At 33.4% G+C, this 26687-nt stretch overlaps 1 protein-coding gene across 8 annotated transcripts; it reads right to left on the bottom strand.

Annotated features, from left to right (window-relative positions):
- Positions 1–959: 959 nt before the first annotated feature.
- Positions 960–26460, bottom strand: LOC130451704 (dual specificity protein kinase CLK2-like). 8 transcript variants are annotated; one of them, XR_008910781.1, is made up of 6 exons: positions 26256–26445; positions 24217–24793; positions 19660–19718; positions 4300–4363; positions 4004–4149; positions 960–2073 (listed from the first exon to the last, which is right to left on the bottom strand). XR_008910781.1 is itself a non-coding variant. In XM_056790893.1 (2 exons), the coding sequence occupies exon 2, from the start codon at positions 24738–24740 to the stop codon at positions 23196–23198; it is 1545 nt and encodes a 514-aa protein (XP_056646871.1). In that variant the 5' UTR covers positions 24741–24793; positions 26256–26445; the 3' UTR covers positions 23013–23195. The 8 variants fall into 8 exon arrangements, 1 of the variants encoding a protein (XP_056646871.1); XR_008910779.1 differs by having other exon boundaries at positions 960–4149; XR_008910780.1 differs by lacking the exon at positions 19660–19718.
- Between the last annotated feature and the right edge of the window lie 227 nt (positions 26461–26687).

The following is a 26687-nucleotide window of genomic DNA, read 5'->3' as shown; positions in this document are numbered from 1 at the left end:
CTTACCTCGTGTTTAAAATTTCCGTTGATTTTATGTGTTTCCGGGCTTAAATAATGAGATCGTTGACATAAACACACGAAAAAATTAAATAACGAAGCATTACTTTATTTTTTTACCTTTACTACTTTACGAAATCACACAAACTCTATTATAGTATATTGTTATTTGAAATCGTTCAAAAGAATAGTTCGGATAGTCGCGGAAAAAATATATTCACTTTGAAATTAAAGCTTCGTGTATAACGCATTGCGGTGGGCTGGATGCAACAAAATTCAACAGTCACGCCACACTGTTTAATACTGCCGGAATGGTAACGTATGTTACAGAAAGAGCGCGTAGAGCACGTTCGTGTATCCCAGATAAATATACAACATCGGGATATAGATGGATTTTTATGAAGGTATCACTGTAGCGAGTATAAAGTGTTAAAATATATATTTTTTTAATAAATACTAGCAGCGAAACCCCGCGTTGCTGGGGTTAATAGATCAGGATAAATTTTTTAATTGAATTTCTGTTTATATAACATCAGACATCGAAATTTCCAGTGCAAGAACACTCTAGAATATTTACATGTACATCACTTCGACTTGGTTCCTCTGGATAAATACTCGTACACATTTTGGAGGTTTCCAGATCAATTTCTAAACTCTTTAAATCGCTTTCAATAAGTTGCATTCATTTTAGGACTTTCTAGATCATTCTAGAATTTTTTTGAGCATTATAAATCGATCATAATAAATTGCACTCATTTTGTAACTTTCCAGATCATTCCAGAAATTTTGAGGTCTTTTCAGAAGTCCTCATGCGTTAGAAAAGGACAGAAATATTTTACACACAACTCAAAACTTGTAACCAATTTTCAAAAAATTCCTGTTGATTCAGCAGTACGTACCTGAATCAAATTCTTTTTTTTTTAAATACATTCATAACGACATGATAAATAAAAGATGGGGATAATTAAAAATTATTTTATTATTTTTCAAAGTTAAAATTGATTTTACATTTGTTTATAAAAATAATGTAATAAATAAATAAAAATATGTAAATTTAAAATTTTTTATATTTGTACTATCAAACAAAGATTAAAATTGAATAGCTTCTTCGGAAGATGATATAACCTAAATAAGAAAAAAATTTAGATATATTTGATTAAATCGATATTTGGAAACCAATTGTTGAGGGCAGATTAATATTTATTCAGTGTTTCTTATCAAAAGATTTCTTACTTGAGTCCTCTATAATCCTCTGAAAACCTTTTGAACTTTCAAATTTCCCTATGTAACAAAATGTTGTCCATAAGGATAAAAATTTTTACACTTTCACAATAGTAAGACTTAGTATTTTTCCAACACAACAAGAATGTGTATATAGATTGGTTTATTGGTCCACCCAGTACAATGTACTTCCAGTCATATATGTAATACTTCCATATGGACAGTTTCTATAAGTGGCCGCTGTTCCGACTAAGAAAGACAGAATGCTAACGATTTCTCTATCCTCCGAGGTTCCAACTAGGTTCTGCGCAATCTCAAGCACGCGCAGTAAAGATAAAGTGTCTCGAACGAGACCAACTGTCCATATAAGAGTATTACATATTATATGCTTCCAGTAGAACCATGATAATGGAAAGTTGGTGGAATAGGGATAATTAAATAAATCTGGAGAAAATATCTTATTAGGGTTAAACATTGTGTAATCTGTTCCTAGCTCAGATTTATGAAAGCTACAATAATGGCATATAATACACTCAACTTAAAGAGGCAGCCAGATCAAATGTCGTCCTCAACTCCCTATCCAACTCTCTTATAAACTAGTATCCAAAACTACTACACTACTCTCGTGTGTTTACTGAGTCGTCTTTGTAAGTTGAGTTTACTATAATATAAAAAATTACTAGAAAAAACCGTAGAATCGTTGATACATATTTGGTCTGCTCCCAATACATCTACATCGTCTTTCCTAAAGATTGTCATCATTATTATGGGAAATAATTTTTAATATACCGCTGCAGTGTTAGATACAACGTAGCAAGAAAAAATCATGTAATCGTAAACATAATTTTTCCTTCACCTAAAAGAGTATAGTTACTGGTGTGGCAAATGTTAAACATATAATGTGGTTACCATACAAAACGGGAATACAAAATTTGAATGACCAGGTTTTATGTAATACGATTTGAAGCTCAATATAACTGGTACAGTTAAAACTACATACATAATAATCAACAAGGGCAGACTACGAGGTCTTTCGAACCGGATATTGATCTCTTACGGCTCGAAGGACCAGATAGTATAATTTTGAGTGGTGTTGTAATATGTTCAGTAGGAATATCGTCAACAGTTCCAGGAATTCTGGCTTAGTGAAAAATTTGAACTTTATTATCACTGAACCAACATTCGCTAGCCTTCAGAAAGTGTATATCAGGATTAAAAGACCAGGCAGGCATCAAAAATTTCATAAATTCTAACACTTGATGTTACGAGGATGATCCCAGAAGTACTTGGCATAACAGAGATGGCGGTAGTTGCTCGAAAAATATTAGAAAGTACACAATCTATACAAGTTGGAAGACGCCATGTTTTTTCGTATTTGTTTGGCAGCCGTCAATAGTGAATGTTTTAGTGAATTTGTAAACATGGGAAGGAAGGTCTTAGTTGAACTAATACTAAGAGCTGGACTAAATTTACCCTGAGCGAGACTGATACTTCGTTATCAACAGTAAAATATTGGGCAGCAGAGTTTAAATTAGGACGTAGGACATGCGAAGACCAGCATCGTAGTGGTCGACCAAATCAGGTAAAGACACCAGAAATGTTAAAAAAACCCCAAAGCGGTATTGGATGATCGTCGACTGAAAGAGCGTGACTAGCAGACATAGAAGGCATTCCAAAAAGTGCGGTACATCGCATATTAACAGAAAATTTGGACATGAGAAAACTGTGTACAAGATGGAACAAAAACAGCATCGAGAAGTTGTTTCCATTGCGAGTGTTTGGCAAGTTTTACAGAAATGAAGCCGAATTTTTACGTCGTTTCATAACCATTGATGAAACGTGGGCCCATCACTACAAACCCGAAAAAAAAAAAACAATCAAAACAATTGATTGAAAAGGGAAAATCAGCTCCAAAGAAAGCGAAAGACCGTTCCATCTGCAGGCAAGGTCATGGCGTCGGTTTTTTGGGATTCACATGACATAATTTCCATTGTCCATTTTGGAAAAGGAAAAACTATCAACGGCGACTATTATGCAAACTTATTGCAACGTTTGAGCGAAGAAATCAAGCAAAAACGGCCGCATTTGGCTGAGAAGCAAATGTTTCATCAAGATAATGCACTAGCTGACACATCTGTTATTGCAATTGCCAAAAATAATGAATTAAAGTTTGAACCCTAACCGCCAGATTTAGCCCCCTCCGATTATTTTCTATTCCCGGAATTATTGAACATCGCTAGAAGTGTATGAAGATAAAAGGAGATTACGTACTATATTTTTTCCCAAAATTTGTGTTTTTTTTTGTTGGATTAGATACTTCTAATTACATTACCCTAGTCCTTCGGAGCCGCATATGAACCCATGGAAGGCAGGAAGTACAAGACAGTGTTATTCTACGTAAACATAAAGTGTTTCACTAAGCAATAATACCTGGTCCTTAGAGATTTCCATCCGGCTCGAAGGACCAGAATGTGATTGTCAGTAGTTGAAATTTCTGATATTTGAACTAAACTTATTACACCAACACTCACAATTATACTGTTTGATCTTTGGAGCTTTCCGTATCCGGTTCGAAGGACCAAATAATGCAATTGACGGTGGATTTAATCGAAGTTAACAAAATATTCAGTACAACAAATACAGATCATAAAATTGTTTAAACTTAAACACGATTTAACTGGTATTGGAATTTACACTGTACCATTTATATACAGATAAACGCAAAGGACTGGATTTTGGAAATGATTTATTAGGATCTAGTTCGAATAAATCGATTATTTACTCACCAAAATCATTTGGAGAAGCATACACTTTTCTATATATATAAATGTAGAATATAGGGGTACTTCTTCATCTTTAGGTAATTTATAACAGTTTTCAAGAGCAATTGTATGGAATTTGTTACTTCGAGAGAGTTTTCACCAGTCTTTGCCTAAAACAAAAACGAAACTTTGATTTTAACAACGATAAGTCTTCAAATGTTTGGATATAATGAAGTTTCAGTTTTGATAAGTACCTGAAGTTACCTCGTTGTCGCATCTGAATATTTTAAGGAAAATATATCGAAAAAAAAAATACTTACTTCAAATTAATATATCTCCGAGTAGATTTCATGTAGAAGTCGTTACCCATTCGATACAGAATCACTGGAAAAGAACGTTGATTAGTTTCACTTTCTACTATATGATTTTATTGGTAGCACTGATAACCGTGAAGTATATTTGAATATAAGAATGTGAATACAATTTTTTTTATGAAAAAAAGCAGAATCGACTGCTCACAACTATAACCTCACTTCAGCAACGTTTTAGATTATGTAAATTATTATACAGTGTGTAAAAACCGAAAGGAATAAATTCTTTATTTCGGTCACCGTACATATTATTGAGAAATCCCACAATTACGAATTGACATTGTTCAACGTGAAAATCCCCTACGAGTGAAATTTCCCAATTTCTTAAATGGAAACTATAAGCTTGGAAAGGTCTCTCAATTCTCTATTTAAACACGTTATATTTTACAAAATAATTGCAGCAATTGAGATAGAATTCTTCGCTATAATATAGTCGAGATTTTTAGTTGGAATTTATTAAAAATACGTTTCCGAAAAACTGTTAGATTAATGGAAATGCATAAAATAACAATTTTACAAATATTTGGTTATAGAAATAAGGAATATTAGAAAAGAGAAGTAGAAATACACTGAGTGATGAAATCAAATTGATGAGTACGAGGTAAACCCACATACATCGAGTACCTGTCAGTCCAGGGTATCTTCAGGATGCATCTATAGCGCCACATCTCAAAAGGTTTTTGATAATTTGAGCTTTCAAAGTCGAAGTTTCCACTCCGTACAGCAGTACTGACCACATAACATTCCCTGAATCCTATTCTTACGTGGAGGAGTATTTGACAAACGCCTTTCGATCCATTTCAATTCTGATCTTGATTTTGATAGAACTTATTATTTTAGAGGAATATTGAATAACGATATTATCCGATTAGAAGACATTATGTTTTCTAATGAGTGCACTTTTTAACTTGAAGGTCACGATAATCGTCTATTTGCTGGTCAATCCTCATTGGACGAGAGGAAACACCCAATAACCTCAAAAGGTTAATGTTTGGTACTTTTTTGAATGCGTAATAGTTTCAACACCATCACATTACCATGAGTGTCTTAATGCAATATTATCCGACCGATGAATAGAGAGACGAAGATCGATATAATAGCCAGCGCGATCACCTGATCTTACATTATTAGATTTATTTCTATGGGGTGTTGTATACGAAGCTGAACTTTTCGATTTAAATGGCTTTAAACAAAGAATAATGGTTGTGATTAGATCGATCATGCTCGATATGTTAGCAAGGGTAAGAAGGCAGTTATATATTATATTCATAGTTAATTTTTTGTATTTCACCTTTTGCACACCACTCCAAGAATCTATGAGAAGTTTTTAAATGGAACAGAACGAAGAAAAGGCAATGAGCTTAAAGAAAGTTCAAAGTATCTCGGGGTGGTTATCAAGGACGACGTTGACGAAATCTAGAAGCAAGGATGACGAAGGAAAGTAAATAATTGGAAGCACCAAATGCTCCAAAAAGGCGAATCTACATCTATAGAGATAGAAATTAGATATATGGGAAAGTCCTCGAAAGGATAATAGGGAGTAAAAGGAGGGGGAGTTATGACTGAAAAGAAGAAATAAGATACGGAATTTACTTGGAGAAACAAAGTAATACAGGGGCTGTGTCATATCCAGAGAAAGCTAGATTTTGAAGCAACAAAAAACTGATGGATCATGGAAGACCAAAATAGTACACAGAGGTGATGGAATATCTAAGAGAGTAAGAAACAAAAGCAAAAAGTAGGAAAGAGTCGAAAGGAATTATTTACAAGCTATGGGCCTAAAAGTGGCGTAGCACCTATATACATTTTGTATTATATTTTAGTTGTAGCGAATTTCTGTAATATGATTTTATTTTATTTTTCTCAATTGCTGCATTAAACTTTGATTCCATATTTTTTTATAATAGAAACAAAGTCGCGTGAGGGTTGGAGGTAAAGATCGTATTTTCACGTCGAAGAAAGTCAATTTATAATTTGAATTTGATTTTGGAATTTTCCATAATTATGTACAGTAATAGAAATAATCAATCGACGTTTGCACACTGTACATCCTTTCCTTGGTATCTCCTATGCGTCTTGGAATGAACAGACAATTCAATTGAATGAATCCAAGTGTCAAAGTGAATATTGAAAATACACTACAACTGCCGATTATTGAAAACTGCCAACAAACAAACAGCAAACAGACTTTTCGAATAAAAAATTCAATGTTTTGATGTACTAGCTCTTTAGTATATGAATGCATACAAGTACATTCAAGTTTCCCGGGTATCGGTTCATCTTTTACGGTTATTTACTTCAAATAACAACCATTTTGTAAAAATGAATTGAAGATGGTAGGTAATGTACGAAACTTCCTTTGTATTCCAGTATAATCTCGTGGATTAAGCCCCATAGTGTTATGTAATAAGAGTTTGCAACAAGGCATAATGCTTTAAAAAAATACATGTTGTAAAACTTTTCCAAAAGTGATTAAAGAAACTAGATACGGATAATTTTTAGTTTGTATAAAGACTTAATGTTTACTACAGTCCCTGTATACTAAAATTAAGACGGAAAATTTCGTTTTCTATTCACATTCTTAATAAATGTTATTAAAACTATGTTTTTTATCTAAATGGTAAAATAGTTCTAGTTAATTCATCTATTGTATTTATTTCATAGACTGAACCAAAAAATGTACAGGTAGTGGACACAATGCGGAAGAAATTGCAAAAAATTGAGAAAATATTTGATAATTGTGATTTTCAATAAAATCAGAATGATTCCTTAAGAATAAAATTATGAAATAATTATTAGTTGCGGGTAGAACAGATCGAAAACTAATGAAATTTTTTTACAAAAATCGTTAAAAAAATAATTGCAATTGGCGAGATCGTTCTAATAAAGACTTCAATTACTTTTTTAATCAGAAATTTTCACTTTATCTATTGATAAATAATTTGGAATTTCCTTCCTAAGTTTTTAAAGTATACGCTGATCTCGAGTCAATATTTGCCTCAGTATTCCTGTTGTCACCTTAGACTATACAATTGCATAGACTCTCCAGCAAAAGAAAAGCAGAAAAATATAAACGAGAATGGTCCTAGAAAAACTTGACCTGGTCTAGAGATGGAGGTAGCTTGCTCGAAAAATATTAGAAAGTACACAATCTATACAAGTTTGAAGACGCCACGTTTTTTCGTATTTGTTTGGCAGCCATCAACAGTGAACGTTTTACAGTGAATTTGAAAACATGGGAAAGAAGGCCTTAATTGAACCAATATAAGAGCTGAACTAGATTTTACTCTGGGTGAGACTGCAAGACCACAAAGTTAGGCATTCCAAAAAGTGCGATACATCGCAAATTAATTGGAATTTTGGGCATGAGAAAACTGTGCGCAAGATGAAACAAAAACAGCATCTTGAAGTTGTTTCCATTGAGTGTTTGGTATAGAGATGAATTTTTGCGCAGTTTCATAACCATGGATGAAACGTGGGTTCATCACTTCACAACCGAAACAAAACAATGGACTGAAAAGGGTTCCAAAGAAGACAAAGACCATTATACCTGCAAGTAAGGTCAAGGCGTCGGTTTTTTGGGATGCGCGTAGGATAATTCAATTGATTATCTTGAAAAAGGAAAAACTATCAACGGATAGTATTATGCAAACTTATTCCAACGTTTGAGCGAAGAACTCGAGCAGAAACGGTCGTATTTGGCTAAGAAGAAAGTGTTAATGCACCAGCTCACACATCCGTTCTGCAACGGCCAAAATTCATGAGATAGAGTATGAATTGCTACTTCATGCAATCCATTAGCCAGATTGTTTTCTATTCTCACACTTGATGGTCAAAGATTTTCCAGTATTGAAGAGATGACGTCGTGAGTTAATGGTTATTTTGAGGAGCTTGACGATTCTTATTATAAAAATTGTATCGAACTTATTGAACATCGCTGGGAAGAGCTAAAAAGCGATTACAATGGAAAATAAATTTTTTTCCCAAAATTTTCGTGTTTTCTTTGTAGAGCCAGGACCTTCTGGGACCATCCTTCTATTATATAATTCAAAACAATTCATTTACTTGACAATGACTATTTGTTTATTGTAGCGACAGAAGTCATAAATTTACTAGTATTATATTTTATGGATCGTTGAAAAATATTTGAAATGAACAGTGATGATGATGTCCGGTTGCGCAAAACATAAACCAATTGGTAAATGCTACTAGAAATGTCGTGAATTTATTACCAAATAAGTACAAGGAAAAATATAGATTTTTCGTATATTATTGCCACGAAAAAATAAAAGAGGACCAATTTGAAAATTGAAGCATACTTTTCCGGTCTATCTACAATCTGAAGACATCTACGTGATTGTCTAATTGCTCCAGACCGGAATCTATACTTAATTCAACAGAAGACATCAAAAAACGACTCTGTGATCGAATGTTTGAAGAAATTATGTCGGCAGTTAATGGCTATTTTGAGGAGCTTGACGATTCTCATTATAAACATCGCTGGGAAAAGGGTATTCAGCTAAAAGATTACGTTGTACTTCTGGGATATAATCCTCGTATTAAAACTAACGACTTCTTAAATCCAATCTACCAAAAATCGTTTATGCATTCCAATTTTCGAAAGATAATTTTGGAATTAATAATCGAATCCTTGATTTTGAGTCTTTCAAAATTAAAATTGTTTTCAATTCCCTTAAGAAAAAATCGAAAACCATCTTCGAAACATAAAAGTATTGAAAACAATTTTCGATTCTTTTGGAGTTGTCGAAAGATGCCAAATGAGTGCAGAATCCTGAATAATCGTCGATCCTAATAGATATTTTGCCACTTTCCATTCGCTGGTAGTCCTAAGTTGTAATAAAGTTAAAAAACCAAAAAGTATTTCAATTATTGATTATTGGGGTAGTCTATGTTTAAAATAAATACAATTTAGTATTATACTATTATACTGTTGTATACAGTGTTGTTTTCGAACTGCCGTCTTTCCTGCTGATACTCACCAATCCTTAAAAATTTGTATCACACATTTCACATCAGTTTCAATTGATATTAATATCATCAGAAGCCTGTACAAATGATTTTGTATCTGGGGATTGATTTGATCAAATTTTTGGAATATACAGAGGGTGTCTCATAAGTAATTTCTGTTTTCATATATAAAAATTCCTAAGCCTCAACATGCTTCACTTTCTCTCAATAATTCTCTTTGTTTATTGACGACGCAGTACGTTTTTATAATTAATAGTACGGAATGCGATAAATTTGAAATATATTGTCAAGGGATTATTGGAGGGGAAGACACAGTTAATTGAAGTAGGCCGTACACAATCAAATGCTTGAACCTCCTCAATCTTTAGATGAAAACTCATCAGTCGAAGCTGACAAATCAAGTAGTGTTTTTTGAGACTACAATCAAGGTGTCAAATGCAGATTTGGGCTTCCTCGCTTCAACATTGGTTGCCGTTAAGCGGAAAAACAACCAAACGAAACGATGGTGGTCTAAGGAATGATACAAACTGAAAAACCACTTCACTCATGAGCATCCCCCAAACTTTCTATAGGTTTGTTCTAACCTGTTAGTCGGGACCGTATTTGGAACGGTTATCAGAACTGTTTATAGATATTTTCTGCGCAATCTCCGGCTATGCACGTTTCTTGTACTTGCAATCAATCAAGTATCGAAAAGACCGTCCCGGAAACGGTTCCAAAGTCGGTTGGATCGCGTAATCTCTATTGCGCAGAATCGTTACCGTTCCGAGAACAGTTTTTTGATGGGTTGGAACGAACCTAATGTGATTCGGAACCAGAGAACCACAGGAACTTTTTGAGAACGGACCAAGAAAGTTCCGATTATCTATTGGATTTAGTCCTCCTCGAAATTGCGATGAAGGATACTAAAATGCGTGAAGCGATTTATCCAAATAAAATATTGTCTGTGACCTATCATCTGGCATGGATTAGAAGACCTGAAATTCACGTGCGCTATTGCTCCTCACATTTTGGAACTCATAATGGAAACTTGCTCTGCAATTATCAAGGCATTGAATGGAATATTAATGAACGAAAAATATTGAGGGGACAAGTTCACATTGAAATAAATATAGAGAAGCACGTAGCAACATAAATTTTGGCGCAGGGCCAATGGCACCAAAACTGTGTCGCGGTGCATACTAAAGTTTTGCAATGGATCGAGAAGAAAATTTGATAGAATTGGTGCGTGGTAATCCAGTTTTCCTTCAGTCTCAATTAGTTTTTGAGCATTATATTCTTCAAAATAAATAAGAGGTTGGATCATCATTTGAACTTAGTCGAATTCCGTTTTATTGAGACGAAAGTTTTTTTATAAATCTTTCGCTATACTACACAACGCTTTTATTTGAACTAATTTGTTGATCATTAATTCACCGCTTTTTCTTTCTTGTTTTCTGATGAAGTAGTAATAGTAATCAAGCTTGGCATCCGAATATGACTCAGAAATCAAACCCACACTGTACGACACAATTTTTGCCGATGATGCTTTATGATGTGCTGCGCTGCCAAAAATTTCACAATGCGCCTAAGATTAATGAGTGAACAGCACAGCGTTAGTTAAATTGTTTTCGTTCAAACTCAGGCCGTTCTCCTGTGGGATATTGGGGTTCCAATGAAAGCAGTAGAAAACAAATCTAGTAACAGCACTCGCCGTTTATCGGACTCCTTTGGATCTTCTGAAGATCGCCTTTCCAAATCATTAGGTTAAGATCGATGAAAGTTATCGTATAGTGCCATCGAATTAACCAAGATTAAAGCGGAACGTCGAATAGAGCTGTGTAAATATCCCCTGCTCTGCCGAAAGATAATCGTTTTCTTAGATGCTTCCAAACAACCCGAACATGGAAAATCGGTGGTTAGAAAAAGATAATTACTAAATCCCATCGAAAATAGAAGTCGATTCGAGAGGAAAGCCGTGTTGTGTGTCTGGTGGAATCATGAAGGTTCAATGTACTTCGAAATCGTTCCAAATGGTCGAGTTATCAATGCCGAGGAGGTATATAGTACAGTTGATAGGAATGTTTGAGGTTTTGTTGGAGAATTATGCGAATTTAGCTTAGCGGAAGCGGGTTCTCTTACAAGATAATTATCAACCATATACTGCATTATATTAAACTCCTACCACAACTAGCATTTGGTCCGGACGTTGCACCATCAGATTACTATTTATTCAGATCTAAGGCGAAATTCTTGAATACAAAGGTGATGCTAAGGCTAAAGAATGGTTTCATCAAGGTCTCAGAGCATAGGGAACGTCCATAAACCACGTAGCTCGGCCAAGAGGAGGGGATGCTGAAATTTTGTTGAAGAAAATGATTTTCTTTGGCACACAAACGTTAAAAAATCATGAATACATTGTTTTAAAAATAATGAAATTTTCTCAATAAATATTCAATAGAAAACGTGAAATATTGTGAAACAAAACCACGACAGGGGGTGGGGTCTTGGAAAAGTCGTGCAGGGAGGGAGGGGTTTCAAAAGAACTATAATATGACCAAGTGGTTTATGGACGCTCCTTTGGTGAACTGTGGGATATACTTCGAATATTGAGGCTTTCTTTTTGTCGATCAATGTAAATCGATATTATTTATGAGACACCCTCTATATTTTGAAAAAGGATGTTGTGTTTAATAAAAACTTCTGTAATATATCACTATTTTATACACAACCAATGAATTATGTTAAATTTTCTATATAAACAGTTTTATATTCTACATTGTGCTATAATATAATAAAAAAAACATTACATTTTCTTTTATGATTAAACAGTGTTGTGAAACATTTAAAATTCATTAGAAATTTATGTTACATCGAGTTTAAATTTAAATTGGGTTTTTTCTAGAAAATAATAAACAGGCTGAAAGACAATATTGTAAAATATTTTGTGTATATACTCAATTTTATTGTGAAAAACATAGCTAGCTTATATTTACAATTACAAAAAAAAAATGAAGAATTAGGGAAAAATTTATGAAATATTGATGAAAACGAATATTTCGTGAGTCTATTTTTCCCAAAATCTTGTTATATAATTATTTATAACGTTTTGTAATATAAATGAGAGTCACCTAATATGACAATATAGTTTTACTAAGACTGAAATTTCAAATTTCTATACTGCAACTGACAGTTATAAATTTGAATATTCAAAAATGAAAAGTACGTGTATATAAAAGAGAGTAATTCAAAGAAACAACAAAAATTGTATTAGTATAAGAGGCGTGGTTATTAAATAAAGGGACTAGCACTGTTACGGACACAGTACGCATGCTCCAAAGGTCAGCGATTGTCAACTCTTTAAGTTGTAACCTAATCATTCGAATGCGTTTTCTAACATGTCTGTAGAGAAACAAATGTAGCCGTGGCCTTAGTTCGTATAAATGCTATTTTTTTTAGTTTTGAAATAAAAATGAAGAAACGGGCTTTTGTAAAATTTCACATGAAACTTTATTGAAGAGTAGCAACCACGACATGTGAACTTGCGTTTAAAAATACATTTCTCCGAACAAATTCCTTCGATTAAACGATAATCCGTTCACACCTGACCCAGGAAACTCCCAAGTAACCTCCTTAATATCCAAATAGCATACAATTAAATTGTTTCTTCCCAATATACCTGACTTTGGGAAAACCAAAACCTTCTACCTGCTCATTGCCTCATACCTATACAAACCAAGGCGAGGCGTTTGAAATCGAGAAGAAACTCGTTTTGTCTAGACTTTAGAGACATCGAAGCGATCAGATCTCGAACGCCGAGATGCTTCCACAGACTTAGTTCGCGCGACGTAGTTTAATATTTCGTTGTATACATAGTTTGGTTGGTGTATTATGGGAAGTTTAAGTTATCGAACTTTATTGCACTACCTTCGACACTAAGACTAGCGCCCATAACTTTGTTAACTGTTGCTAATCACGTCGAGGTCACCTGTTATTGGCGTTATTCTTAGTGTCGAAGGTAGTGCGCTAAAGTTCGATACCTTAAACTTCTCATAATACACCAACCAAACTATGTATACAACGAAATATTAAACTACGTCGCGCGAACTAAGTCTGTGGAAGCATCGGCGTTCGAGATCTGATCGCTTCGATGTCTCGAGATAGAATGAATTTATACACGTTTCCAAACGCCTCGCCTGGGTTCGTATAAGTATGCAACAAAAAGCAAGTAGAAGGTTTTGATTTTTCCCAACGTCAGGTATATTGGGGAGGATTAATTCAATTGTTTCCTATTTGGACATTAAGAAGGTTACTTGGGAGTTTCCTGGGTCAGGTGCGGACGGATTATCGTTTTACTGAGGTAATTTGTTCGGAGAAATGTCTATTTGTATCAAATATTTTATAATGCAAGGTAGTCGCAAGTGTATGGCAATGTTTGTCGCGTCCACGTAACTCAAGTGTTTTCAAGATGACCGAGAAGATATTGTAGATGATTCACGTGAAAAACGGATGAAAATAATGAAAAAGTCGTTAATCTTGATCGAAAATTTCAACGTGCGAAAAGTATGTGCAAAACTGTTGACACATTTGAAAAAATAGCTCGCAAAAATAATTGTATTGACACTTTGATTGCGATTAAAAATGACTCAAACTTATCAGAAAAGAGTCTGTTGAAGGTGTGAAAGAAAAAGCGCGCGCATCCCGAAGGAACTAACAGAAAAAAAAATTCGAACAATAAAAATATTCGCATATCAAAATAAAATATTTTATATCACCAGTTTCGTTATTTAATAGCCACATCTCGACCTAATATTTTTGATATAACTCAGTTTATGTAAATTATATGTCGATTGCTTGGCAAATACACTAACCGTCAAAAATATTGGAATTTTTTATATTTTGAAATCATTTTATATCGTTTCTTAGTTATAAAACGTGTTCAATTTACAAGGATCTAATAATAAATCCAAAATATAGTCTCATATCCTAGTTAATGAAAAGCATTAAAAAAATGTTGCCATAACATTACTCTCTCCTCCAAACGATTTTTTCTTCTTCTAATGACTCGTAATCATCTAAATCTGGTAATACTGTTATGCCCATATCGATAATTTTCCACCAATGCGTCATATGACGACCGCTAGACAACCACACCGCTTTTCTGGGAAATTGTAGCTTACTCAGAACACCCCCTATGATTTCTGTTATAAAAGATGGTCCAACTGTAATGCACGCGATGTTAATTGTGAGTCGCACCTTAACGTCAAGTTTTTTTCATAAATTAATTTGACGTTTCTTTGTTTCAGTGTTTGACAAATTCAACTATGGAGAGGTACACAATTGAGGAGCGCGTTAAGATTGTTGAAGCCTTTTACGAAAATGGGACTTCAAATCAAAATGCATTTCGTGCACTTCGTTATTTTTTTGGTCAACATAATCGACCAAATGTGTCCACAATCGGGAAAATTGTGCGCAAATTTCAGCAAACCGGGTCTGCAGGAAATGTGAAAATACCTGTGCATGCTCGTTGTCGCGCCCAACAATTAAACATCTCACGAACATCACTGATGCGAATTTTGAATAAGAATTTGAATTTACACGCTTCCAAGGTTCAATTTTCTCAAGAGCAGAAGCCTGCTTACCATTTCGAGCGTCGTCAAAACGCCGATTGGTTGGTTGAACAGACAGACGTAAATGGTGACATCTTCAGCGAAGAGGCGCACTTTCACCTCAGTGGATTCGTTAACAAGCAGAATTGCCGCATTTGGGCAAACGAGGATCCACGAGTGATTGTTGAAAAGTCGATGCATCCACAAAGAGTGACTGGCGGCGTGACTGCAGTTTATGGACTGGCGGCGTACTTCTTCGAAAATGAGGTCGGCCGTGCAATTACTGTGAATGGTGTTCGCTATCGCGAGATGATAACGGGTTTCTTGTGGCCAGAAATTGAGAATATGGACCTGGACGATATGTGGTTCCAACAGGATGGTGTCACTTGCCACACAGCCAACGGAACAATGGCTATTTTGCGCGAGAAATTCAATGGTCGTGGCGATGTTAATTGGCCGCCACGATCATGTGATTTGACACCGTTGGACTTCTTTCTTTGGGGATATTTTAAAGAAAAAGTGTACGTCAATAAGACAAGAACAATTCAAGAGCTAGAGGACGATGTAATTCGGCACATTAACGACATTGAACCTCAATTATGTCTCAGAGTCATTTAAAATATGGACCATCGGATAGAGGTATGCCACCGAAAGCGTGGCGAGCATTTGGCCGATATTTTGTTTCACACATAATTGTCATGGATCCTTCTATCATTATAAAAAATATTAAGATAACTTTTTTGTTTTATTTACAATTAATATCGTGCATTTTGGTTGGACCAACCCTTTATTTACTGTCGTGTTACGGTATTATGAATAAAAAAAGACGCGCCCAGAAAATTGTTTGCGAGATTGATGTTGAAACAACAAAGAGCTAAATCAGAGGTAACAGAAAACGAAGATATTATAAGAAACTCAAAATATTAAGGAAGACCTGCTTTGAATTCCTTTAAACTGTATTGTCGATGTGGTTTCGTCAAAAAACGATATAAAATAAGCATTTTGTTCAAAAAATAAGAGACCGGTAGAGAGTTTGTGGCAAGTAAAGACTGAATTGATCGTTGCAAACGTCGTGGTCATAGCGTCCGATTGGTTTCAATTTCTTCTAAAAAACTGATATCGATGAAACTAAAGAATAAAAAATACACTTGGATGAACCGCATTTTCCCAAAACTTTTTATTTTTGAGCGAGTTTGTTCCATATGTTGAAAAACACTTTTAAAGAAAACACCTCAATACTTTGGAGTTGCAGTTATTATTAATGATATTTTTAAACTGTCATTTGAAAGGTTATGGTTAAATGAAATAATAATTTTCTTAATTTTTTCATTTCTTAGACATTTTTATACGTTTTTTTGTGATGAATCGTCTTGATTTTAGGTCCCTTTTTATAGAAAATTGACGAATACCGAAGTAGGTTAAAACGTCGTTTTTTAAACATATTTTCTATTAAAAAGGACGATTTATCATAAAATAATAATTAAATTGTTATTACATTTAATATCAAAATTTCAGTCTTATTAAAATTCAATAAATAATTAAGATTAAAGAGATAGAAATACCGATGTGTTCAATTCGTAAAGTACCACCCAACGCCTTACCAACTAACTGTAAAAGATATTAGAAACAAATAGTAGCAGCAGACGTAGATGTGAAAATAGTCTTCGTAAAATAAAATCATTAATTTTATTTAATTCATAAAAGAGCCATATAACATGAAAAAATTAATAATACACTCCACGTATTTTGGAATTACAAATAAAAAAAGGGAGATATGACTTAAATTAAATGCTTTTAAACTTCCAGAAATAAAAGCACCCAACAATAAAAACAAAAAAAATCAAGAAATAACAGTCAAAAATGAAGGCGAAAATAAACAAGGATGTGTTCGAGCACCAAAAAGGAAATATATTTTTAAAAAAATCTCATAAAACACGCGGGAACCCTGAAGATAATTAAGAACTGAAAGGATCCTCAAAGTGCTGTAATAAAGTAAAGAAGGCCATTGTATACTAAAATTACTATTCGACTGGTTAAGTTCATTACTACCTTTGATATATACAGTACGTCCATAAATCTACTATTTATGAAATTTCAATTTACTATTCTTTATAAATAATCTGTGATACAAGGCAAATAACCAAATAACCTCCGATATCAACTGGATCTTTTCCGTTATACGAATGTAAAGAAATATTACAGGGTGTCTCAAAACGAGTCAACTACACCTGATTTTTTATTGTGGGGTTTTCTTAAGACCGTGGTTTACGAGAATAATCCACAAAATTTAACATTTAACAATATTGAAGAAAAGATCAAAAGTATTCCTCGACCACATCTTCAAAAAGTTTTTGTAAATGTAGGCAAACGGTCTGAAGAGTAAAATTTTATTTCATATCAATAAATATATGTAACCATGGTCTATTTTACTCATCTGTGGGTTATGGTGTCTATGATAGATCTGTCATGGATGTCACAATGACAATGTCATTGTCAATTTTGATTGAAATAAGTTTTGTAGGTTATTTAATGGAGGACTTAAGGTTAAAACGCGCAAGAAATTGCCACATCTGTTTATTGATCAAATATTTACGAAAGAGGACCAAAAAGTCTGAAAAAAATACTTATGACAAGCAGATCCGCCCTAAGGGGTGTGCGGTTTTCTGAAAAAGGAAAACTAAAAATTTATTTTCTTTAAAAAATGAATTGTGAACAATAAATATACGCTTCAATCAATTCTCTTGATAGTTATAGATAAATGAATCAGATAATTCACAGAAACTTTCGTTTTTGCCGCGTCAGCGCATCGGTCTGTCTCTCACAACTCGTATTCTCAGAACGACGAGTGCACATGTATGCTGTTTGGCGTCTGCACATTTTTAGAGTATAATGAGCATATTTTCGGCTGCTAATACTAAAAACATTCATTTCTAAATGTTTCTATGTACTTTTAAACGGTTATTCGGCTGTAGCACGTAGAAAATTCTGCAATATTCGCCACTTGAATAATGTGACAAGTGTTCGACTGAATGGAATATGGGTCGAGGAGTTAGAAGATTAAGAAGTATAAACCAAAATCCAGGCGTTCATGGTCTTCTGGAGCCGTCGAAAACGTAGACTCGTTCTATTTGGGAAGCGTGCTTTTCCTTTAAACGCTTACCAACATCTTGTTTTCAGTTGAAGCTCATTTTCATCGTAATGTACAGTCAATAAGCAAAATTGCCGCTATTGGAGTGCAACCATTCCAAAATACAAACATTAGCCTGAAGTGACCGTATATTGACTGCGATGTCAACACAGTTCAAGCATTAACTGCAAAATTTTCATGGTTATAACCAAAGAATATGGGTCCGGCAACTTCTCACAGATGTTTTCCACGATTTTACAGGCAAATTGATCTCCAGGACATGTGACATAAGTCTCCAAGCAGTCCCGATTCAACACCTATGGTCTTATTCCTTTGGGGTTAAGTCAAATCTAAAATTTAAGGTAACAAACCGTCTTCCTAGGCACAATTTGACTCGAAATGGCAACCATCACGGAGAATACCTGCTGAGCCGTCGTAGGCAATTTTAGTTCTCCATTAAATTAATCTGTGAGCGCAAAAGTTCACATTGGAACAATGTTATTTTTGAGGAAATGAATACCCAAGCAATGTATTCCAATATGTCATTAAACTCCTTCAGTCCTGCGCAAAACCTCCTAGCTTCATCAATCAATATGTTGTTGGATTAAAATAAGACAAATATGGCACAAAGAGCAACATGGTTAGGACAGAATGCTACTTTGTGAATTGAGGGAATATTAGTAGAGGGAGTGAGAAGATGAGGACGCCCAAAAAATGGATACAGGTGATGTAGGAAGGACTGAGTGAAGAGAAGTAGCAAAGGACCGAAGGAAATGAAGAATATTGAACTGAAGGGGCTACAAATTCAACACGAAAACTGCTTATAATCCATTCATAGAACCATCAATTGATTGAGCGTCAAATACAGTGCGTCAGTGCAGTTAAACGTGATTTTACTATAATTATCTGATAGTTTTACTCCTCATAGTCGTTACTATGAAGTTTATTTTGATGTAGATTTTGGTATATAATGAAAGAATGAGAACCAATCAATAAATCAAACCAAACTCTCATCACTTTGCTAAACAGATTGCATATCTCTAGGAGTTAAAAAAAATGTGAAATTAACTCAAAATTCACGAAAAATGATGTATTACATTTAGTTAATCTGTATTACAGATCTTTCTTACAAAAAAAATAGTTACATTGAAATTTTCATCGTACGTTAGTTTATGGATATACTGTATACCAAATTTTCTAGCGTGTTCGACTGCCAGCAAAACTAAACACACCATTTACTAGCATTACGGCAACCCTCGCAATTACACCCCCTACTCTTTCGAGTTTTCTATTTATATGCGGCTCGAAAGACCGGACAGTGCAAAGGTGAGTGCCAGTATAATATGTTCAGTATAAATACCACCACAAGAAATTCCAACTTGGTTGAGTTTAAATATCGAAATGACGTGGTTTGATTCTTAGAAGTTTCTCTACTTGAATCGGCTCTGGATACAAAAAAAATGCTTAAAGGGACACTTCTATAAGAATACCTCCAAACTGTAAACATGTTAACAATTATTGTATTGTCAATGTACATTAGGGATGTTACAAAATGGTTTAAAGGTCATAAAGGTCAGTGCACAAATTTTAAACTTATTTAATTACCTCTAGTAGCATCTGCTTGCCACTATATACATCACAGTAGATTCCTTCTATGGTCACACCTATAAATATAAACAACTCATTAGATAGAATTTGCTTAGTAAGGAACATGCGATTGTTTCTTCTTTAAGTTTAAAAAGAATAGTTTGCTGAACACATCCTGAAATGTTAATCATGGCTTCTACCTATTTTAAGCCTCTTAACTATGATTCAATAAATATAACCTAAGACAAATGGGGAAAAAATTTTTTGTATAATTTCGAAATTGTTGTAAGTATTGTATGAAATCTGCCAGTTTAGAGCAAGATCTGGAAATATTAATGGATTCACATCGATTATGTTGTGAAACAAAAAAAATTTCAATAGGCATGATGACAGTAGTAAAAAGTTACTAGAAATACTCAAGTATCAACCAATTTTCAACATTAAACCACCCTTTGTCGACGGACGGTACCATCTTTTATAAACTATACAAAATTTATATACCCCAAAATAGCCTCTCCTTCGAATACAACCCAACGCTTTTCTTGTCGGAATTGAAATCATTCTAGTATCTCGAATATACCCCCCGTATAATTTTTACTCTAAAAAAAGGAAATTTCTGTTTGAATTCGTGTTATCAAAGTTTCGCTAGTTGAATAATTTATTTTTTTGTTGAATGATGCAAATGTTACGATAAATTATAATTGTTTTTACGAGGGTCGGTTTTTTCTCAACCTCCGATAGGCTATAAATAAAAGATAAGTTGATATAAAACAATAATTTTATCACCAAAAGGTACTTTTAGACTTAATCACCGAAGAAAATTGCCGCTCATAAATTCAATTAGAGTACAAAACAGACCTTAAAATACCGTAGACAAAGCAGTAATGGCGAATCTGTGGTTTTCTTTAACAATTCTGTCAACTGGTCATCTGAAACGACAGATTTGCGACCATGGCCCCCTTCATCATGCACATCATTACGGCTATTCTCAAACTTTCGACACCATTCAAACTTAACATCATTACTCATGAAGTTTTCCTCATACACACGACTCATTTTCCAATGAAAGCATCAGTAATGGCGGACATGTTTACATGGCTGTAGCACAACGCCGACTGACGCCTGAATGTGAACAATGGCGGAGTGTGTAGTGCGAGAGCTTCGCAGTCGCCTACAGCGCATGCCCGCGGAGTGATCAGAGGTTGAAAAAAAAACGGCCCTCGTAATTACATTTTAAATGTTTGTTTAACCCTTTCAGACCTATAGTCCACATTCTATATTAATTGATTATCATTATTATTTTGTTGACAATTTACATTTTGGGACCGTGTGGCAATGCATGTTTTAAAATACTGAGACGAGTGGTGACATCTTGTAGGTAAGAACACAACTAATTAGTCACTTGTTGAACATGGCCGACGAGAAATTAGATTTACCTGATGAGTGATCATTTATTGTTTTTTTGCTAAAACTTTGAGCAATTTCATTGTATAATAAGATGAATATGTACTCTCAGAAAAGTCTGCAAAGTATGAAATACTATATTTGATGCTCAAATCTACGTTTTGAATGAATGTACAGTATCATGTGCATTATTCTGTACATTAGGTCTTGATTAAACGCTATGTTAATATTCGAATTTTATATATTCAAGGTCCATCAAGAGCACCTCCACAAAAAAGGCTAAGAGAATTGGACAGAAAGAAACTGCTAAATTCGTATTATCAAAATCCTCCAGCGAGTTTTGATCTGAAGAAAATCATCCAGAACTTGAAGAAATGAATAAGTCATTAACTCAAGAGTCCTTAAGTATTTGTAAAATTGTTAATTATTTACATTTTTTTAATCTATAGTAGTATAGTAGTTGTGGGGATTTTTGATTGGGACTTTAGGAAGATCAATTTTTGATTGTTGGAAACACTGACAAGAAGTGTGTGACTTTGATTTTGACTTTGTTAAAAAATAAACCTATTATTATATTAGTTTTTTTTGTATTTGTTTCGTAGCTGATGTTGTGGTAAAGATAAATAAAGATAATTCTACCTACTCTGAAAATCAATTAATTAGTTCATTAATCATTAAAAAAATTGTGTATCCACTTGCTATAGAAGTACAGGAAACTCTCAAGAAGCAGCAGACCTACAAAAACCAACGCTGCGTTAGATATCTCAAAAAGCATATTAAGAAAATGAAGGAATTTTTGGACTAGGGTGAGTTTTTTTGCGTTCAAAAAAATCTAAATATAGGCACAAAACATCAGTTTACATACGTGGTTAGGTTGGGTTTGGTTAGAAAAAAATTTTTTATCCCCTTTCCTTGCGAGACGTCAAAAATCTGGTATCATTAGAAGCTAATGCCCTTAAGGGGTATTCTGGTCCAGAAATAAAAAAAAATCGATTTTTTGGCATATTTTCAAAGCTTAGACCCTTAAGAACATGTCTTTAAACAGTCGAGTAGAACGAATTATTCTACTGGAATTGTTTTTCAAACTTCAAACGAATTTTTTTCTGGAAACTACTTTTTTTGAAGTGGTTGACATGATATCACAAGTTCTACCCGATCGATTCCTTTAAAATTTGGAGGAAATCTTTTTTATATATCTCTCTATCGCGTCTGCCCCTTTGGATTTAAAAAAAAAATAAATAAATTTGAAGTATTTTAAAAAAATTCGAAAGGGGCGAAAAATTAGGTTTTTTCATGTCGACGCCATTTTGTGAACTCTTTTTGGACAAGGTCAATGTTATAACGACTTCTTTTTACATTTAAAATTTTTCAATTTGTTCCAGATCAATACAAGGGTTCGAATCAGGTCAACCAGGATGCACCGTTTTTTTGTAGCTCCCTCTCTACCGATTTGTAATTCATTGAAATTCTGATTTTTTTTATAGTCTTAAAAAGTCGATACAAATTTTTTTACGTTAGTTTCAAAAACGCCTAAAATTTAGGCTTCTAGTCCAGAATGCCCCCTTAAGCTTTTTGTTTCTCACGAATTTGGAAACTAAATGTAGAAAAAAAAGCATCTTTTTCACGAATTTCTTGTACTAAGTTGGAATTTCTGGTGATACTTATCCTGAAGACACTATTTAATGCTACCACTACACCAACAATGCTTAGTCTTATATTAGGCTTAAAAAATCAGACAGTGTAATTACAAAGGTTGACATAATAACAGTAATAAATAGCGAGTTCAGTATTTTTCTAGAATATTTTTTTAAAAATAAAAACATTTTCAAAACAATAGAAAACAATTTAAAAAAAATTAGTCATCACGTCTATTGTAACTGTTTATATATATATATATATATATATATATATATATATATATATATATATCACATATCAATTTAAAATATATGAAAAGAAAACAAATCTTGCTTGTTCGTAGAAAAATATTTCATAGATCTCAGTCAATACTTACTGGATCAAGTGCAATAAACAAATCATTGAATAATGTAAGTATATCTACATAATATATTGTATCGACATAGATATTTTCCCAAATTGTCTTAAATCACCGATATACGTAAAAGTATATATAATAAAACTTGGTTTTCTTATGTTGATACACTTCTCTCCCTGCTGACACTCGCCTTGTAGTCAGTTAACCGAAGGTGGGACGGGATTTTATCAAAGAATGGATGTTCTAAAGCATCCTTCAGAGTGATTCTTTCGGAAGGTTCATACTCTAACATCTTAAATATGAGATCAAATAACTGATTATGATCTGTATCATCAGATTGTTTATACCGCAGAAGAGGCTTGCAGTTATCTCTTACATATCTTCCTGCTGAATTTTTTTCATCCCATTCTAGTTTTCCTCTGTAGAAATATTTTGTTTTAGTCTTCCTTGCCATTCTAATGGGAATTTCTCCTAGGATTCTTTGCATCATGGCTAAATGTTCTCTATTATCATGAGTTTGGAAAAGGGTTATGCCTAAGTACAGTTCAAACAAAATGCAACCGATAGACCACACATCACAGGGTTGTGCCCATCCAAGTTCTAGAATAACTTCTGGAGCCCTATAGTGGCGTGTCGAGACAATTGTGCTGTGGTGTTCATGATCAAAAGTTGCACTGCCAAAATCTATTAATCGTACATCAGTTCTTTTAACCTTTTTAACGTTTTTTCGTTTTTTACTATTGTATACCAACTCATAATCAGAGTCTACGAATAAGATGTTTTCTGGTTTAAGATCTGTATGGGTTAGTTTAATGTCGTGTAGAAATTTAACGGCGTAACATAATTGATACCCTATATGTCGGACTTGATCTAAGAAGTAAGGCTGGTAGTTATTGTCCTTCAAAAAATCAAAAACACTCAATCCCAGAATTTCAAAAGCAATACACATATGTCCATGGTAATCAAACCAGTCCAACATTTTTACACAAAGGTAATCACAATTGGGATCCTTTACGGCTAATTTTTCCAAAACATTAATCTCCAACTTGGCTGCTTCCCTGTATTTTTCAACATTTTTAATTATTTTCAAGGCCATGTAATGATCCATTTCTAAATCCTTGACTTTGACAACCTTACCAAAAGTGCCTTCCCCGAGTGTACCTAAAATTTTGTACCTGCTTTTTATGATGTCTCCTATTTCATAAATGAGATGTCCTTCTTCGTCATCCTCCACAGATGCAATTTTTGAAGTTTGATGCTCCGTTGAAAGGGATCTTCTATGCTTCTTTTTGTCGTGGTAATAACGATGTTTTTTGGAAGTGCGGGATCTCCTGCGACTCCTCTTGTACCTCCTCTCGGCGCTACTTCCTCTTTCATACTGCCTTGATCGATGAGCTCTTTGACTGCTGACTGATTTTTTGTATGATGGACTATCGTAAGAATCTAATTTTCTACGTTTTCCATCACGATCTCTTCCATTCAAATGCGTTTTGAGCTTCTTACGATCATAACTTCTGTCTCTAGAATAAGATCTAGATTTGGATCTTGAATGAGAGTGATACCTCTTCCTTGCTTCGTGCATTGTTAAAGTATTCGTTTTCTGACTACTCCAAAAATATTTTGCAAAATTCAACACACAGCTCCACGTTGTCTGGGTAGATCTTTGAAATATACTCGATGCTATAGACAAACTAAACATCGATCCTGACCACTCTAAGTAGTGATTCTAGTGATTTAACACTTCCACATGAGCTAAAATGAAAATTAGGGAAATTAGCATCTCCCAACATTACATTTTATTAATAACATTTATGAATGAATAAGTCCTACTGCTTGTATTGAAACAGATCACACATCTTCAATAATGTAAATAACAAGTTCTTAGAATCAACTTCTCATCACATATTCTGTCTTTATATTATATAACAACTTAGTTTATGTGGCCAAATAAAGTAAGGAATGATGATAAATGTGAATTTCTTTGTACGAACTATAATATATAAAGAAAAAAACAAGCTATAAGAAATAATTCAACTATGTGTTATGAAAGTATTTATGTAAACCTTTCACTGAAGAATTTTATTCTAATCAAAGTTTAATGAAAATCTTTTTGATAAAAATACATATCTTATGTATAACTGATAAGAGAATAGGATTTAAACTTTTTTAGTTAGCTGGTTATTTAAAAACAATATTATGTATATAAATAAACCACTAAACTATCATTAAATACTTTAAATATTTTAAATATATGAATTGTTACTTTTTTATCACATTTATTGTCAATCAAAATAAAATGTTCTATTAAACTTATAGGGACTTGTCAATTAATGGCTTTCAATTTATGTTGTACAACATCTTTAAGAATTGCTGGAATCGCCCTTTTTATGTAATTTTTCATGTAGAAAGTAAAATTAGAAATGAAGCATCAAAAATAATATTTTGGACAACTAGCACAATCCAAAAACCAAATACTATATGTGTCAATAGATATTACAACAGCGTACCAATAGATATTACAACACCGTAAGATGAGAATTTTCTACAGATCAACTAGTGTAGATCTATTCTCAGGTTAATTTTTTTTTACTTCTTGGATATTTGCTTTTAGTGTTAGTGGATTAGGGAGTGTTACTAATTGAATATAACACACTTATTATTGTACATACATTGATTTTTTTTTCCAAATTCTATAGCTAAGGTAAATAATTTCATTTATTTTCAAAATAAGCTCTTTGTATCAAACTTATTATTACATTATATAGTATATTGAGCATTTTACGATACAACATATAAAAATCTCAACTGTTAATTATTATTTTGCTTAAGTGAACACAAATTTCTACCTAGTAATACAAGCAACCTGAACTAGGTAGATAATATCAAAATATAGTCGTGGCAATACTTCGACAATATATTAATAGATAAAAACTAAAAATTTATTCATTTTTACCCAGTTATACCTTAAATCATTGATACTAATTTCTCTAATTAATAAAAAACTTTGGCAAAGTTAGATTTAAGGTACAATCGATACTTCCAGAAAAATTTATCATGAAAATGTACTGAAAACACCCGAAATAAAATTCAATATGCATGTTCATCTTGCCTAAATATTAAAATGCATTAGAATGTAAATTACTAAAGCAGCTTAGAATCCATAACTAAAATTACAAGTATAGCATCATTTACGTAGTAACAACAATTTTTTTACCTTGCTAGGGAATCTCTCATACAGGTGTAGAACTTGCCCAATATATATAAATGAAGGCGATTATTGAATTCTTCTTTCAAATACGGCCTTAGAATGAATTTAATGTTCACTTAGTAGATTAGTAGCGTTAAGTATAAAAAATAATGATTTTACACAGCTTTCACTCCTCTAATATAAACTACGTTCCACACTTCCGTTTTCCGTCACGGTGGTGAGGGGTCATCACTTAAATGGATGTCATTTGTCAAATTTTGAATTCAAATATAATTTGTAAGCTCGATAAACGTACATTTTTCTTATGTTACAAACTGAGTCAAAACATTTTTTATTGAATTTAATATGAAAGGGAAATTGTATCATAAAAATAATAAGTTTCTTAACATTCGGAACGCACCTCAAATTGACAATGACAGATAATTAGGCATGCTTTCG

This window comes from Diorhabda sublineata, chromosome X, assembly GCF_026230105.1.
Source record: "Diorhabda sublineata isolate icDioSubl1.1 chromosome X, icDioSubl1.1, whole genome shotgun sequence".
Classification (NCBI taxonomy): domain Eukaryota; kingdom Metazoa; phylum Arthropoda; class Insecta; order Coleoptera; family Chrysomelidae; genus Diorhabda; species Diorhabda sublineata.
This window is presented reverse-complemented; position numbering and strand designations above follow the sequence as displayed.

Excerpts from the sequence above, each read along its gene's own strand:
- LOC130451704 (XM_056790893.1), bottom strand. The coding sequence starts at position 24,740 with ATGTTTAGTTTGTCTATAGCATCGAGTATATTTCAAAGATCTACCCAG.